The 15,976-nt window shown below is 51.7% G+C and overlaps 9 protein-coding genes across 9 annotated transcripts; 2 read left to right on the forward strand and 7 right to left on the reverse strand.

The window, feature by feature from the left end:
• Window positions 1–88: 88 nt before the first annotated feature.
• Window positions 89–522, reverse strand: CC77DRAFT_1064199 (glyoxalase family protein; the record flags this gene model as incomplete). The annotated part of the gene is made up of 2 exons (XM_018528695.1): window positions 89–128; window positions 179–522. 2 exons carry the CDS (start codon window positions 520–522, stop codon window positions 89–91), a joined length of 384 nt encoding a protein of 127 aa, XP_018383002.1.
• Window positions 523–698: 176 nt separating this feature from the next.
• CC77DRAFT_1075078 (membrane protein TMS1) lies at window positions 699–2,577 on the reverse strand (the record flags this gene model as incomplete). The annotated part of the gene is made up of 4 exons (XM_018529222.1): window positions 699–1,706; window positions 1,753–2,341; window positions 2,397–2,479; window positions 2,527–2,577. The coding sequence occupies 4 exons, from the start codon at window positions 2,575–2,577 to the stop codon at window positions 963–965; spliced, it is 1,467 nt and encodes a 488-aa protein (XP_018383003.1). The 3' UTR covers window positions 699–962.
• A 157-nt stretch (window positions 2,578–2,734) lies between these two features.
• Window positions 2,735–4,901, forward strand: CC77DRAFT_263789 (MFS general substrate transporter). The gene is made up of 7 exons (XM_018530912.1): window positions 2,735–3,087; window positions 3,134–3,205; window positions 3,257–3,389; window positions 3,439–3,543; window positions 3,590–3,913; window positions 3,975–4,191; window positions 4,239–4,901. The coding sequence occupies exons 1-7, from the start codon at window positions 2,995–2,997 to the stop codon at window positions 4,858–4,860; spliced, it is 1,566 nt and encodes a 521-aa protein (XP_018383004.1). The 5' UTR covers window positions 2,735–2,994; the 3' UTR covers window positions 4,861–4,901.
• Window positions 4,902–5,826: 925 nt separating this feature from the next.
• On the reverse strand, window positions 5,827–6,690 carry CC77DRAFT_922706 (hypothetical protein; the record flags this gene model as incomplete). The annotated part of the gene is made up of 1 exon (XM_018533742.1): window positions 5,827–6,690. A coding segment is annotated over one exon (864 nt), but the record flags the coding sequence as incomplete, so codon positions are not given.
• A 314-nt stretch (window positions 6,691–7,004) lies between these two features.
• On the forward strand, window positions 7,005–7,529 carry CC77DRAFT_941880 (hypothetical protein; the record flags this gene model as incomplete). Its single annotated transcript, XM_018534824.1, has 2 exons — window positions 7,005–7,046; window positions 7,095–7,529. 2 exons carry the CDS (start codon window positions 7,005–7,007, stop codon window positions 7,527–7,529), a joined length of 477 nt encoding a protein of 158 aa, XP_018383006.1.
• Window positions 7,530–8,314: 785 nt separating this feature from the next.
• On the reverse strand, window positions 8,315–9,700 carry CC77DRAFT_1064204 (hypothetical protein; the record flags this gene model as incomplete). Its single annotated transcript, XM_018528696.1, has 2 exons — window positions 8,315–8,886; window positions 9,256–9,700. 2 exons carry the CDS (start codon window positions 9,698–9,700, stop codon window positions 8,315–8,317), a joined length of 1,017 nt encoding a protein of 338 aa, XP_018383007.1.
• Window positions 9,701–9,942: 242 nt separating this feature from the next.
• On the reverse strand, window positions 9,943–11,517 carry CC77DRAFT_1023094 (hypothetical protein). The gene is made up of 2 exons (XM_018525611.1): window positions 11,376–11,517; window positions 9,943–11,253 (listed from the first exon to the last, which is right to left on the reverse strand). The coding sequence occupies exons 1-2, from the start codon at window positions 11,395–11,397 to the stop codon at window positions 10,067–10,069; spliced, it is 1,209 nt and encodes a 402-aa protein (XP_018383008.1). The 5' UTR covers window positions 11,398–11,517; the 3' UTR covers window positions 9,943–10,066.
• A 659-nt stretch (window positions 11,518–12,176) lies between these two features.
• CC77DRAFT_1033476 (hypothetical protein) lies at window positions 12,177–13,757 on the reverse strand (the record flags this gene model as incomplete). Its single annotated transcript, XM_018526802.1, has 3 exons — window positions 12,177–13,045; window positions 13,116–13,405; window positions 13,453–13,757. 3 exons carry the CDS (start codon window positions 13,755–13,757, stop codon window positions 12,177–12,179), a joined length of 1,464 nt encoding a protein of 487 aa, XP_018383009.1.
• Window positions 13,758–14,619: 862 nt separating this feature from the next.
• Window positions 14,620–15,897, reverse strand: CC77DRAFT_1033477 (hypothetical protein; the record flags this gene model as incomplete). Its single annotated transcript, XM_018526803.1, has 1 exon — window positions 14,620–15,897. One exon carries the CDS (start codon window positions 15,895–15,897, stop codon window positions 14,620–14,622), a length of 1,278 nt encoding a protein of 425 aa, XP_018383010.1.
• Window positions 15,898–15,976: the final 79 nt, after the last annotated feature.

The raw sequence follows: 15,976 nt of genomic DNA on the forward strand, positions 1-15,976 counted from the left end.
ATCCTAAATCACTCGAGTGGCTCGATTTACAGTTTGTTTGACTTCCGCAAAACCTGTCAAGGCATCCGTGCTCCGGTATGATTTGCATCTACCGCGGAACATCATGATCCACGACTTCTACATTGTTCCTACACTGATCAGATGGATACAGTAACCATGGACTGGCGACGACGCTTACCCGACAGGATCCATCACAAAGGCGGCATAGTACTTGGCATGGTACTGGTGCCTCCATCCCGGCTTTCCATTGTCTTTCCCACCTGCTTTCACCGCCTCTTCATGGAATTCTTCCACCGTCTTTCTATCTGTACACCGGAACGCGACATGAGTAGCAGCTGCTTCTGCATCCTCCTTGGCGGTAATAAAGAAAACGATGTTTGACCTGTCCGGACCTAAACCGACACTGCGGTTATGGAATTCCTTCTGTTTGCTGTAACCAAGCGGCGCGAGCGCGGTCAGGTACCAGGCTGTGACTTCTGCGAAACGCGATGTCGGAACGGTGATGCCAATGTGGTCAAGCATCGTAGAACATACGAAAGGAACAAAGGGGTATCTGGTGTATGAAGTACTACCAGAGGCCTACGTATTTAACAGAACGATGGACCTCAAGACTGCTTACTTATCAACCGCAATTGATACGGCTTGGAAATCCGGATAGAGGCTGAGTGCGGGGCTTACTAGTCCATTTGCTCAGTAAGCACACGCGAAACCAGCTGCTTCTCAGGTGTCAGACTCGCGTATGACCATTGGGCGCAACTTTCTCTCAAGACAGAAGAAAATGTAAAATCTGAATTGACATTCAATCCAAAGCAACGTAGACGGACATGCGTATGAGGAACCATACAGAAAACTGACTAATAATACAAACATAGCACATGCTATACAATTCCAAACGGTTCGGCTCCGCGAGCTGCTCGTCTGCGGTACAATTCCTTCATAATCTCCATTTGGCTGCACCGCGACTAATAGTCAAACCGATCTGGCAGCACGAGAGGAGCGACCAACGTCCATGTGTAGATGCCGTAGCAAACCCATGCGCTGATGATCTTCGCCCAGCTGGCCCAGTATGTTCGTCCAACGGGGACGAAGCTACCAGACACATCCTTCTCGTCGAAGTTGGTGGTGAGGAGAGTAGCGACCCATGTTGTGCTGAGGAAGAAGATGATGTGGAAGAGAGTGTAGTTGTATTGCGTCGCGTTGCGCTCGTCATCGCGCGGGTTCTTCTTGCTAGAGGGCTCATCGTCCTCGTCCTCGCTGTCTGAGTCGTCGAGAGCAGAAGCAGGAAGCGAACCGGACTCTACAGCGGCGCGCAAGGCAGCTTGGCGCATGTCACGGCGTGATTCAGGTTGCTGTGTGACGAGACCATGCTCGTAGTCTTCAGTGCCGACTTGAGCGTAGCCGTTTCCGTGAGGGTTGCCCTGGGCGCCAAGAGCGAGGCCGTACGTTGCTGCACGGGTGGTGGTGTAGGCAACAGTGACGAAAGTGACAATGGCGCCGATGATGATAGTCGCCTTACGAGTTCCACGGGCACGGATCAAGGGGTTGCATTGATGGTCGTCAGGTTCCATGCCCACAGCGGACAAGGTGAGATAAGTGCAGTAGACGGCTACAATGGCGGACTGGGCGAGACCTGCTCGGGGGTTGACGTCCTGTACTGCGGGGTGAATCGATGCGACGGATGAAATCAGGAGCAGGATCAAGTTGATCTGTTGAGGTCAGCCAGCTTCGGAAAACATAGAGAGTTGCACTTACCGTGATAGCTGCCTGGTTCATGCCACATCCGCTCTTCGCAAAGAAAATGTACATGATTATGGTCATGGCGATCGAGGCGAGGTACATGGACATGGCACTACCAACAAGCATGCCTGTCCAGACGCGCGACTCGGTAGTCTCAATCTTCTCCTGGCAGTATTCGGCCCAGTTATGCGCCAGATCGACAAGCAGAATGAGTCCAATGAGAAGGAACAGACACGCGCCAATCATGGCAAAATAGTTGCCCCAGACGATGAAGAACGAGTTAGGGATGAAAAAGGTCAGAACGATCATGCCAATCCAGCCCATGATCTTGGGAAGCCAGAAACCGTTCTGTATGGTCGCGCGACCGTCCTTGGAAGACCGTACTCCGATGAGCATAAGCGCCATAATGACGTGGAAGAAACCGAGCGCGAAGTTGATGCGCTGTACTGCGACATATCCGTAACATTGTTCGCCGTGGCATTTGATGTCGACATAGTCCAGAGTGAGGTGAGCCAGCTTCTTCATGGCCCAGTCGGTGAGCATGATCCATGAAACAATCGAGTTGACCAGAAGGATGAGCGCGTATGCGATACGGGTGGCGATGCTACGCGACAGTCAGTACACATTCGTACATACCGCCCAACGCTCGCAAGCCGTACCTGTTACCGCATTTCCCTCCGCAAGAGCCCATGACGGCGCTGCATGTCGCGGCGCCACAGCAGGAGGCGGCAACGCTCCAAACCTGGCCATGTTAGCGGCGCGCAATCGCGATGGAGCGTGTCAACATACCGTACCCATGGCGGGCATGGCCAGAAAGGGTACAGATAGTAAGGCGCCCATGATTGAGATGCGCTGAGTCGCCTATGTGGTGTTGTGGAGAAGCTGGGGAGGCACGAGGATGAGGCCGGTGACGTTCGCGCGCTTGCATTGCGGCTCCTTCCGCCAAGTCCAGCGCCTTGGCCGCCTTATCTCCGATCAGCTGCAATGGCCATGCTTCACTTGCACTCTCCCATCCACTCTTCAGACATCGGTGTGGTGTCTCGGGGCCCGCCTGACTTTGTGTTTGTTTCGTACTATAGACTTCCTTCACGTCGCTCTTTTCCGTGCGCCTTATCTTGCATATCTTTACCTGCGGCATCTGCTTCTCGGCTTAGCAAGTGCCGATATCAGCTCCAGTCCGCTGCGATTGCGCAACTCGACGTCTCCCGCATTCGATGATCAGCACATTGCAATAACACCTCATTCACACTGACCAAGATGGTCGCCGAAGAACAGCCCTCCACACACAAGAAGACGCGCATTATTTCTGTTGTCGCTGCGACCGCAATCGCGCTTGCCTGTGGCACAAATGTACGTCTCCGTCATACATCTGAAGCGGGATGCTAATGAGCCTCAGTATGCCTACTCAGCATGGGCACCACAATTCGCCGATAAGCTTCAACTCTCCGCGACCCAAAGCAATGTCGTCGTATGTCACCCTATATGCCGCCCAAATACGAACTTCGTCTTACACTCCTAGGGCACGGCTGCCAACTTGGGCATGTATGCGTCTGGCATACCCATGGGCATCATAACGGACAGGAAGAGCCCCAGACTTGCCGCCATTATTGGCACGTTTGCGCTCTTTGCAGGCTACTATCCCATCAAGCTTGGTAGGATATCCCATACCCGGTTGTTAGATCAACGTCTAACTGTTGGCAGCGTACGATGGAGGCCCAGGCTACATGAGCGTTGCTCTGATATCCTTTTGTTCCTTCTTGAGTGGTGTAGGCAGCTGTGCTGCATTCCAGGCCGCTCTAAAGACAGGTAAAACTCTCGACAACCTTTGGAGGACGTCTGCTGATCTTGGTAGCGACGCTCAACTGGCCAACCCATCGCGGATCGGCCACCGCTTGCCCATTGGCAGCTTTTGGCTTGAGCGCCTTTTTCTACACTCTCATCGCCGGCATAGCATTCCCAGGCGATACCTCCGGACTGCTCATGATGCTTTCTCTTGCGACCTCACTAGTTGTTCTAGTATCGATACCCTTCCTAATCGTCGTCGACCACAAAGCTGGCACTGGCTATGCTGTCCTACCCACCAGCGAACGTGTGCGACGCAATTCCAACGTCCTCCATAAGACAAAGTCCAACGGGACCAGGTACAAGTCATCTGCTCTCCCACAACAGGAAATCAGTAAGCAATCCTTTCCTTTCCCACCTCCGTTTCCCCCCTGTCACCTGCCAACCGCTTCTAGCAGCCGAAGAAGAACAGGATCGACCATCAACCGAAACCTCGTCTCTCTTATCTTCTGGTCCTGGCGACATCATCGACGATGACGACGACGCAGCAAGCAAGAAGTCGACTAAGTCATGTATAGATATCACTGGGCTGGCACTCTTGAGCAAATCAGAATTCTGGCAACTGTGGGTACTCATGGGTCTCCTGACGGGTGTTGGTTTAATGACTATCAAGTACGTATCCTCTGAATCTTGTGTGTCATCATCGCTGATTAGTACAGCAACATTGGTCACGATGTCCAGGCTCTCTGGAAACACTGGGATGACTCGATCAAGAACGATTTCGTCGCTCATCGACAACTTTGGCACGTCTCAATGATCTCACTCTGTTCATTCCTGGGACGTCTATCTTCCGGAATCGGTTCCGATTTCATCGTCAAGAGACTGCATCACTCGCGATTTTGGTGTGCTGCCATTTCAGCCACCATTTTTGCCCTGGCTCAGGTCGCTGCCATCCGCGTTGAAGACCCGCATCATTTGTGGGCTGTATCCGGACTCTCCGGTCTTGCATATGGTGTTTTGTTTGGCGTTTTCCCGGCGCTTGTCGTCGATGCTTTCGGCCCCGATGGCTTCGCTGTCAACTGGGGTTTCATGACCTTGGCACCCGTCGTGAGCGGCAACGTCTACAATCTCTTCTATGGTGCTGTATATGACTCTAACTCAGTGGTGGAACCGGATGGTCAACGCGGATGTGAGCTGGGGCTCAAGTGTTACCGAACGGCGTACTATGTTACTCTCACATCGAGCATATTGGGCATCTTCGCATGTTTCTGGGGTATTTACGGCGAGCATGTAAGGAAGAGGCGTGAGTTGGAAGAGCATGATGGACATAGAGATGCTTGATCTTGTCTCATTATTTCAGGTCAAACTAGTATGGAAGCGACGACAGAACGTATCCTTGAGCCTGCCTACGCCTATTAGTACACTATGGCGTATGGCCATTCGTGTCTCCTCTGTCACGCTGGGGTTGTACCCAGAGATTCGAGCCGTGGCATTCGTTTGACCATCTTCTCGTAGTGTAGATGTTGCCACTATACACGACCCAGTTCATCCTTCCAACATCCACCATCGTTTTTGACAACCGGGTTGAGGTAGCTAAGTCGCACCAGCCTCTACTCTTCCTGTAGCGAACCCAAGCTGAACATCTCATTGGACGAATACAACGAGCACTGCCCGCCTTCATGTATAATGTTCTCATGTCCATAGGATGTTTCGCTTTCTTCTTCATTTACCTCGTGACTGGTACGACAACGACTGCTTGGCTACATGTAGGCTTGGCAGCCGTAGATGTGGCTTCCATACATGCGCTGTGCATGTAAGACACGAAAGATGATGATAATGGCTCCGCAAGTTGGTACAGTCAGTAGTTGAATACATCATATTCTCAGAGAGAAACAGAAATGTAGTTTCTCATCCGGTATCAGCAGGTGCTTTGGGCTTGGCCTTTGATCCGGCAGGTCTCCCCACTCTCGCACAGCGTACGATTGGTGGACGTAATCTAGGACGACCGACAGGGCGCTTCGAGACAGTGGGTACGAGTTCTGGCGGTGGAGGCTTAGATTTGGTCTGCTGACGCTTGGATTTGTCCCTCGATCCTGAGGGCCTTCCTGTAATGTGGCCAGTGGTTGGCACCTTGATATTCTCTGGGATCCGGCCACCGCGTGGAATAGGCTCCCTTTGCGACCATGTTTTCACAGGTCGACCAACAGGTCTAGGCTTCTTGACAACTTTCTCAGCCATCGCTTCCTTTGTAGAACCCTTTGGACGGCCTCGGGGTTTCTTCTCTACTTCGACAACAGGAAGGTCTTCCTCTTCACTGGGTGTAATCTGGCGGATAAGTTTGACGGTTTCCTGGTCAAGAGTGACTCTGTCTGGGAAGATAGGCGAGCCCATCCAGGTCAGCTGGATATCTTTCATGGTCCCTGCATTCTTGAACTTGGCCCGGATCTTCGTTGATACCTTTTCGTCCTCGTCTACTTCCTCCCCAGGCTCGACCAGTAGAGCCCGCGGAGTATGCCTCAATGTGACACCCACTCCTTCTAGTCCTTTTTCGGATGCCATCCGGTTCCAGACGAATTGCTCGATCAATCCTTCCCGAGAAACGAGTACAAATCCCATAGGCCACTGACTCTGTCCTAGAGCCCTCAAGACACCCGTCGTCGCCTTCTTTGTCGTGACCAACAAGCCCATAACATCCTTGTTTCGCCAGGCTGGTGGTATCCCTTGGAACGATCCTTCGAGTTCGCGAATGTGGCCCGGGTTGCAGCTGATTTTGCGTGACTTGCACTGTACGATGATAGGCATGGGTTCTCTTAGAGGCGTCAGCACCCAATGGCCTATCAAATCTATGCCCGCATCTCCCCCACGGCCTACGCGTATGAGGGAGAAGCCTAGACGCATGAGCGCCAGTGCAGACATGTATTCATACAGCGTACCGACAGACACAGCCGACGCCAATGATCTGCCGGTACGTTCCGCCCATTCGAGGAAAGAAGGAAGCGAGTTGTGATGTTTCGAGCCAGGCGAAACTACCAAGCTGGGGACATCAACGGGTGCGGCATGGCGAGCAGAAGTGGTCGCGATTCGGTGCGAGACGCGGTGCGGAGTAGTCCTGGGGAGCCATGCGAGGATGGGACTTCGTTTGGGCCATGATGGGCGGAGGAAAGGTCGCATCACGGTATCCTGAAAGAGCGCCCGGGGTGTGACATATTTGAAGCGACTTGACGCGGCCGAGGGTCAGAGCCGGTGTCTGGCGTTGGTGAGGGTGGAGTAGAGGGAAGGAGGATTCGCGTATATTTTGAGGGTTCAGTGACGCGCTAGGCTAGCTCCACCGCCATCCCTGCCTGTCGCATCCCACCACTCGTACTCTCTTTCAACAAACATACTCAGTCTGAAGTCGCCAGATCTTTTCCTCTGCTAACCCTCTCGGTATCCCATTGAAAGCGATCGCATCACTCCCCCTACTAGACCCGTACGAACCTGCTACCATGGGCGACATCCTCACTCAAATCCAAGATGAACTGGACATGGTACTGCCCATACAAATAACAGAACGTGTCTCGTGCTGATAAAGACAGCTCCTGAACCAGATGTCAGCAGCTCTACGCGAAATTCGCGAGAATGCCCCACCAAGCGTTCCCCCAGGCCAACCACGCCTCGACACTTTCGCGGAACTGGAAGCTCGCACCGCTGCCGAAAACGCCCAGCAGAACCCCACGACAGATGCCTCACAGCAGGCAACTGCGCCTCCGGCCAGATCTTCCCCGGAACAGTTTCAAAAAGATCTCAAGGAGCTCGCACAGGACATAACGTTGAAGGAACAGCAGATTGAGAGATTGATCGCACACCTGCCGGGTTTGAATTGGAGCGAGAAGGAACAAGTAGAGAGGATGAAAGAACTCGAGAGACAACTGGAAGACTTGGAGGGGGAGAGGATAAAGGCAGTCAAGGACAAGGACACCTTGATGAAGATTGTAGAAGACAAGATAGCAGGCGTAGGCAGGGTTCGATGAGCTATTGATCTGCCAAAGCACGCATCCTTGGCGACGACAACGGTTTGCATCAAACCCATACGAACTTGTTCCAGTTCGGGTATCATGGATTTAGGGGATTGGGGCTTGAACCTACCGTTAACGGAGCCGCAACAAACATGCTTCAGGAATACCAGGAACCGTCTTCTCGCCAAAACACACCACTCAATGCCCTTGGCGAACTTGACTGAAACTACAACTTCTCTTTGGAGAACGACACGGATACGGACTTGGTATCGCTACGAGGGTGTTCAGGAGTTTGATGACTAAGCACGAACGTATCTACGACGTCCCTTGGGCGGTCGCGGATGCGGAGAGCTTCGACAGGTTTATCGGATCTCAGAGACCAGTGAGCTAGTACATGCCTAAGCTGCTAGCTACACAAGCGGGCCCGCTCTTGCTTGCCAACTCTACGTATACTGTGGCAAATCTCCAGAGCGTAAAAGATGATTAGTGGAGAATGACGTATAGTCAGTTCAACAGCCTAGCAAGCGATAACAGCATGCTTGAATTGCTAGTTTTTGCTCGAAGTGTTGCGGAGGATTTGTTAGAACAAGCGCGGGATCACTGCAATCAGGAGCCATGGACGCAGAAGAGATAAGCATAACAAGATTGTTTATCAACACGGAAGATGCGATGCGCCTCGATCCATCAGACCCGCCCTGGCACCAACTTGTGCCTACCACTTGTACAAAGACATCATAACGTTATGTTATAATCCCTGCACCGACGCTCACTACAACATGTTGCTTGTTCAAGCCTCGCGCTTAGTCGCTCTTCTCGATATCAGTCTTGGACACGATATGATAACCACCAACGTCGTCACTCTTAACCTTGACCATGCCACACTCGCTTAACCACAGGCTATTCACCGATGTATCGACGTCCTCAGCATGGTAAACCTTTTTTGGTGTCACTGATCTCCTTACGATCATGTATTCGGGCTTTCCGCTACTCTTATTCACCTGTCTATCTTCATCATCACTGTCCACTGGCTGCGCAGGCTCGTGGATACTCTCAGAACTCTTGACCCCGAAAAATTTGCCAAACAAAGATGTTATTCTCGATTTTGACTCTTTTCCCGCGGCTGCTCGTTTCGCCGCCTTCTCGTCTTTACGGTCTAGACGTCTATCGCGGCGTTTTTGTCGTCGGATCTGACCTTGAAGTCGCTGAATCTCGTGGGCTTCTTCGCGGGAGGTAGCTTGCGCGAACTCATCAGGGTCATCGAAGAGGCCATAGGTGCCGGTGTGTGCCTGGCTGTGGGCATCTGTCGGCATCGTAAGCGTGAAAGATGACTGATATAGTGGGATGAAGCCCTGTGCTTTAGAGAAGGCTGGTGCTGGGATCGCGTGAGCTGTACGTGGGGTATGCTGGTATGAAAGTTGAGCGCTGACCCCGCTGATGACTCTCCGCGATGACGATGATAGTACAGGTGGCGTGGGGATAGTAGGCGCATGAGACAACCAATTGTCATGGTATGTGACATGATTGCCACACCATTATTGTCCGCCAGGCAAACACAAAGTCGTAAACTATGGAATCACAGAACAACACATCACACAAGTCGTTGTCACGCCCCTCTGATTCACATCAGCTTACCACCTTTGGAGACCCTGGAGCATGGCGAGCGTCACTTCATCAGCAAATTAGCCTCATATATGTTTCAAAGCAAACCACACAAATGCCTCCTATTGCTACACTTTCCTACCACCCACTAAAGCCTCCTGAGCATCCCTGACCAACCCCTCCAGCGCGTCCACCTCCCACTCCATTTGCCTTCCATACTCCCCTTCTGAGCGAACACCACGACGGTACACTCTTGCAAACTGTTTGAAACGCTCTGTAGCCATCAATAATTGTGGTCTATATTCTTCAATCTTGGCTAGCATCTGCATATTGAAGGGCTCAGGTACCACGCGGTAGTAGGTTTCTTGCATGACTGCCAGGAGCTCGTTGGCTAGGCATGTGACTCTTTCGTAGTGGATGAAGAGGGTTTGCAGGGCACTTTGAGGAGAGCGTTGGCGCGGTGGCGTGTATAGGGATAGGGGGTTAAATGGAGTGTTACGGGGGATATTCGACCGTTCGGTAGGTCTGGAGTTAGTATTGTGGATGTTGTTGCGGCGTTGGGACCTGTACTTTTGTTGGAGAGCCATGCAGGTGTGTTTGATGCTGGAAGGTTAGTAGCTACGGAGAGGGTTCAGGAACTGTTTGTAAACATCGAGTGGACGAGCTGTAGGGTATCTGACGAGGGCTTGAGTCAAAGTTCTTCTGATGTGAAGGTATATGACGTGTTCCATTGAAGTCAAGCGCTGCATTCTTGCATTTGGCATCATTTCCGCAGCAGTTTTGGTCATTCTTGTAAGAAACTTGATAGTAATAATTGTTGTATGGTTGTCCCTAGTGCTTGTTTCGATCCAATAAACGCCGAGATGTTCCAACCCCATCTTTACCCATAACACCGCGCAATTCCCCTATAGTTATCATTTTGAAGCAAGTGAAAATCTTATCTTACAGCACGTCTACTGATGTATCTGGCTGACGTGGCCAGCCTGACCAGCACCACCCCACTCACTGTCGTCATCACTGCCAACATCTGTCCAGGAAGTGGGTGTCATGATGCCCTGTCTGTCGTTGTCGAACTCGCTGAAGCCACCTTCTGAAAAGGCATCTGTGAAACCGCCCTCAGAACGCGCGTCGTGGTCCATGTCGTTCTGTTCACTGTTCGGCATGCTAAGGATGGCGACATCGTTGGCTTGACTGTCAGCGACCGAGGCAGCACTCATGGTCATTGAGCGCTCAGAGCGGGGCGTCAGGGTACCGGTGGAGAGGTGCTCAGCGTCGTCATCGAAGAAGGGGTGAGATGGAGCAGGTTCGCCTGCTTCCGAGGTGGAGGATGTGAAGGAGTAGAAGGATTGCGCGGCTTGGTCGACGTCATCCTGTGCGGGCTGTGCGGGCGAAGAGGTCTCAGGGATGGAAGTCTCAGGGTCGGGTGTGAGGTCGACGAGTGTACCAGTGGTGGGTGTTGAGACGACCTCGGGCTGGATGGTAGCAGAGCTTTCGCGAGTGGCAGATTCTTCGTAAGTGAACTCCTTGGGTGCGGGAGCGTCTTCGTCGTAGTCATGGTCGAATAGTACTTGGTCGTCAGAGAAGGGGTTGGCCATGGCAGCAGCGGCAGCCGAGCCGGCGGCAAAGCCAGCAGCACCGCGCTTCTTGAGATTACCATTCGAGTTGTCCGTACCAGTTGCCGTTGCGTTATCCCTGAGCATGCCATCGCTGCCAACCATGTCATCGAAGCTTCTCGTCCGATCAGCCCTTGACCTCTTTGCAGCCACTTCGGCGGTCTCAGCGCCGATCCTAGCCAGTTCATCCAGGTCGACAGCAACGCCCTCTTCCCTTGCCCGCCTGATCAGTTCGTTCCTGTTTCTCCTAACCAGCTCCTCTCTTCTACGCTTCCTCGCTTCGAAGTCATCGGACGATTCGCTCGGGCGGCGAGGCTGAATGTCATCGCCGAGGTTGTGCAGCGCGACGGCGATCTTGCGACGGGTCTGGTCGGCCCATTGTCGGACTTGAGGCGATTCGTAGATGGCGATTCCGGCGGCGACGATAACGGACGCGGCGATTATGAGGCCTGATGTGAAGGGATGGTTAGGACGATGCGGCGGGGTTTGAGTGTTGCCTGGCGAAGACGCGAAGCACGAGCCGGTGCCTGCAAGCAGGTTGGCATAGGAAAACAGAGATATGAACAAACTTGGGATAGGAAGAGAAGAATAATGAAGTCGCTGGGGCAGCACTACAGCGACGTGCATAAGTGGAGTTATTCATACTCACCTTTGGCCAGTGGCGCAGGCATGGCTGCGGACTTTTGTAGCAGCGGGTGCAGTCTGCTACTGAAAGAAGCCCTTGAGAAGTGTAGCGGAAAGGAGGGAAGGAACAAACCCAGAAGCTTTTGTCCTTGAGCGAGCGTGTAAGGAGAGAAGGCTCGAGAGCTGGGGAGAGCAGTCGGTGGTTAGGTCATCGCCACTTGCACAGCCGCACCATGCAGGGCCCGTGGAGCTCCGGGCGGCTTTTGGTGGGGTCGCGTGCCGCTATCTTGCTGCATGCGAAGCCTATCGCCCCGCGTCCGTTAGTCTAACTTCATAACCGTTCCCCTATGATGAGCATAACTTGGACTCAGTTGCGCACATTTCCAGATGTGCACAGCACATCTAAAAAGCACTCTACGATTGTGAACAAGGGCGCAGTAGAACGATCTATCACATGTCATGAAACTCCAGAATTATACACGCTGAATGATATTGAACTTTTAGAGAGCTAAAACTCGACACTAAACTGTAAATAAACCCAAACGAAAAGCATGCCGATATCTGTAAGCCAAGTTGTAGCCATGAAAGCCAGCCTGACCTATCAGACGCTGTGGCAATCCGTTGTAAGTAGCATCGATGTGTAGCCTAGAACACAGCCCTCCATCCGTCTCCAGCCTCCTGCACGGATGTTTGCAGGAACCCCTCTTTGACGGGTAATGAAAGAACTGGCGATGAAAAAACAAGCAACGAAGACAAGACAGACTGGATTAGGGAATTAATAGCAAAGAAGCAAGGAAATTGGACGGAGGCAGCCAAAGGCTCAACATCAGGCTGGCTTGGAAGGCATACTCAAGTCAAGATAAGCCAGCGGTCCGTCAGTCTCCTCGTTGATGTGGAATGGAGTTTTCCGCTGACCGCAAACAGAACAGCAGCCGTTATCACTGTCTGCCTGCTCTGAGGTCTCCGGTATGAAGCCGGGTTCATAGGGGTTGTTGTTGCGCTTAGCCTCCGGGGTGGTGTCAGTCTTCTTGCCCTTGGCCTTCGAGATATTGATAACCTTGCGGCGCTTTCGCGAAGGGCCTTCGTGCTCGTCATCACGCTCTTCATCCAAGATCTTGCGCTTGTTTCCTCCATATGTGGATAAGAAGCAGGCAGTCCGGTAAAGACGAGGGTCGTAGCGCCACATGCTTGTAGTCCAGTCGAAAACCCATGGGTCTGGACTATCGATGCTGCGAACAATTCGAACATCCGGATTCCTGTGGAGTCGAGTACCATCCCAAGGCATGACGCGAGTGACGCGTGACTTGGGAATGAAGCCACAAGCGAGCCACTCGTAATCGTGACCGTCTGCGCAGATCGTATCGCACCAACGGATCTTGGGAAGGATAAGTTTCATGTCGGAAGCCCGTATTTCCGTTATCGACAACCACATATCTGCGCCAGATGCTTTCAGCTGCTGCCAGGTTATAGCAGAGTGATCTAGTGGCACAGCTGTATCACGAATCCACACTGGAGTCGAAACATTGTGGACTTTCGAAGCCAAATAAGTCTCGTCGGGGTGGAAACGTCGGCGAGTGGTAACTGTTATGGTAGTCTCCATTTGAGCCGTGACAGTCGCAGCGATCAAACCATCAGTACTGATCCGAGCGATTGATACACGCATGCCGATCCTCTTACTGTTTTTGTAATGGAAGCCTGCTCTTCGAATTGCATGACCTGATAGTGTTAGCATTCATGTTAGAAAGATGTTTGATGCAAGACCTACTAAGATCATTGAACCCAGAGATGTACGAAGATGGGTTGATCTTTTTGTTCCAGACGAGGTGCCGCTCAATACGTTCTCGCGTCAGATCTGTTGGCAACGAGAACGACCCGATGGATTGGAAGGCATTCTCGTCACTAATCTTCAGGTCCGGAACTTCGCGATGCTTGGGGTGTGTGTCTTTGTTAACAAAACAACAAGCAGTCTGAGATGTCTCGTAAAAGGTCCTATGGATACTTGAGGGCAGTGTACCGCTTGCAGCACGAGTGAGCTCAGGCGCCTGGTCGAACGTACTGTCGGTCGTTAGTCAAGAAACTGTAGACGTTCCACAGTCACTTACATCATGATAGTACCATCCAACAGTTTGGATTCGATTGTCCTTGTCTGGTTTTCCTCTATTTTAGGTAGTATATTCTCGATGTTGTCTGGCCAGATTTTCTCAACATCGCCTGAGCTGGAGATCCTAAGCTTGGAGATCCTAAGCTTGGAGATCCTAAGCTTGGAGAGACGAGCTGCATCGGAGGTAGGCGTTTCTATAGCATGGTCGACCTCTGTTGTCTTGGCCACGCTGCTATCATGGGCTGGTGATAGTGCTTTCGAAGATCGTTTACGGCTCTTGGCCTTCAAGGCAGGCAGACGAGCCATATATGTAGGACTAAAGGTAGTAAAGCTGAGGAGTTACAAGAGAACTTGGATGAGGCTCGACGAATTATCGTGCTCAATCTTGACTGATCAAGAAGTGGATAGTTGGTGTTGCAGAGTTGCAGAGATCGTTCTGAACCGTATAAGAGATGTTTATATACCCGTATCATATGCTGATAGAGAAGTCGAAGTGAGAGAAAAGACACCCTGCGATCGTCCCGAGATAGTAAAGGTGCGCCATAAGTGTGCCAAATACCTTGCCAGATCACAGGTGAGTCTGCCTTCTGTTTCGACTCTTGCAGCACTACCCCGCTTTGCGATAATTCAAGTAAAAGTAACATGATGAATAACTGTTACCCAAGGTGATGGTGACTGAAAATGTATACACCTCACCAAAGAGTTGGATGTAGGTTTTGGATTCAAAGTTTCTTTGTAGTCAGCCGGTTGCAGCTAGATATAGGGAATTCGACAGTCCAGGAAAGAGACCGCTTGACAGTAAGCCAGATATCAGTAGCTCAGCAAGGCCAATGAAGAATCCCCAGGTCGTCAAGGTCGATGATGTATTCGATTTGTTTCTGAACGCAGAGGATCTCTCCCCCAAGATCTTAGAAAAGATGGACAAAGGCCTGCGCTCACCACATGAACTGAAGCAGACGCTTTCGAATAATGCTGGAAAACATATGCGTAACTCTAAAAATACTCGAAAGGTCCATGTGCTGTTGCCTGGTCAGACTGCAGCTCGGAGCATACGTCGAAACGTCGGACGGATGTTCAAGATCTTTCATGTCAGCCAGAAGTAGGGTATTGCGCTTATGCAAGGTCATTTGCTATCTGCAGCAACGTGCTGTTCCCCGATGCCGCATGCTCAAAACCACCACACATCTCCAACCGTGTAATACAATCGCCGGACCGTCGCCGCGTCTTCATCGCCCCAATCCAAACTCCAGTCCGCCTTCACGCCAGGCGCATAGTAGGACAATTCGAAGAACCCCACTTTATATCCGATTTCGCACTCGAGCATAAAGCTCTCGAGGACAGGCATTTGCTGCGTCGCTTTTGCAAAGGCGATGAGGAACGGGTCTAGGGTGTCTCGATTACCGTGTTGCATGAATTGAGTGTCCTCCTCGTCCCTCGGGGTGCCAACGAAGTACCAGGTACCAGAAGGCGCGACGGGATTGAACGAGATCTTGAGCTTCTTGAGCGAGGGCCACGATGGCATGGCGCACGATTCGTGGATAGAGGGCCAGAACAGCGTCGCGTCGACATAAGCATCCAGAATGAAGGTTGTAAGATTCTGAGAGAAGACGCGTAGCGATGCGCTAAACAGATCGAAGAGTGTGCCCTGTAGGAGACTAGAGGAGGTAGCTTCTCGGTGATCGAACGGCGCTTCCTGGTGGAAATTGAACATTGCTACTGAGCTAGCCGGAAGCTTCGTTTGCTCAAGTAACCTTGCGAAATTTGATCTTCTCTCAACGCCGGCCGATTGTGCACCCTCTTCGTAGAATTCTGCGTAAATGTGCTTCAGACCGGGCAGAACTGACATGAGCTGGGGCCCAACGGATGGCGATATCTTTCGGCCGTAATTGCCTTGTATCTGGAAATAGCTAATTCGCGAAACTGTAGGTATTCTGTCCATCTCGGACAGCGTGAGATAGGCAGTAGCAAACCGACTCTCGGAATCGTAACAATCGCTCGGGGACTTTGGAGCCGCTAGGTTGAATCGCAACTCGGAAAGAACACCTGCGTCCTCCCATTGCCTCAAGGTCGAGAAAAGTTCAGCAATGCTATGGGTGAAAATTTCGTTGTTGGTCTCTTGCTCCTCACTGCTCTCCATGCGATTGCCCTGCTCTTCCGGGTATTCTGGAAGCAGAATGCTGTACTTCAAGTTCCTCAAATATTTGCACCTATTGCGTGTTACGATGGTCCGCAGTTCGCCAAGATCTTCGCTTTTGATGTCTAGTCGATGGAACGTAATGAACTCAACAGCCTCCTTCCATTGCGAGGATATTGTAGCAAAAGGTGGCAGTGTTGAGGACTTCACGACCACCCGTTGTTGTAAGATATTGGGAATCCCTTCTCGATCTGGATACCGATCGAGAAACATCACCATCCGGTTAATGATCTCCTGAGGTAGGTGATCCATTGTGACGAAGATGCCCTAAGCTTTAGTAGAATGCCACTCAGGAACAATGCTTTGAGATAGGTAGACGTGAGTTCTGAAT

This window comes from Alternaria alternata, assembly GCF_001642055.1.
Source record: "Alternaria alternata strain SRC1lrK2f unplaced genomic scaffold CC77scaffold_18, whole genome shotgun sequence".
NCBI classification, from domain to species: Eukaryota; Fungi; Ascomycota; class Dothideomycetes; order Pleosporales; family Pleosporaceae; genus Alternaria; species Alternaria alternata.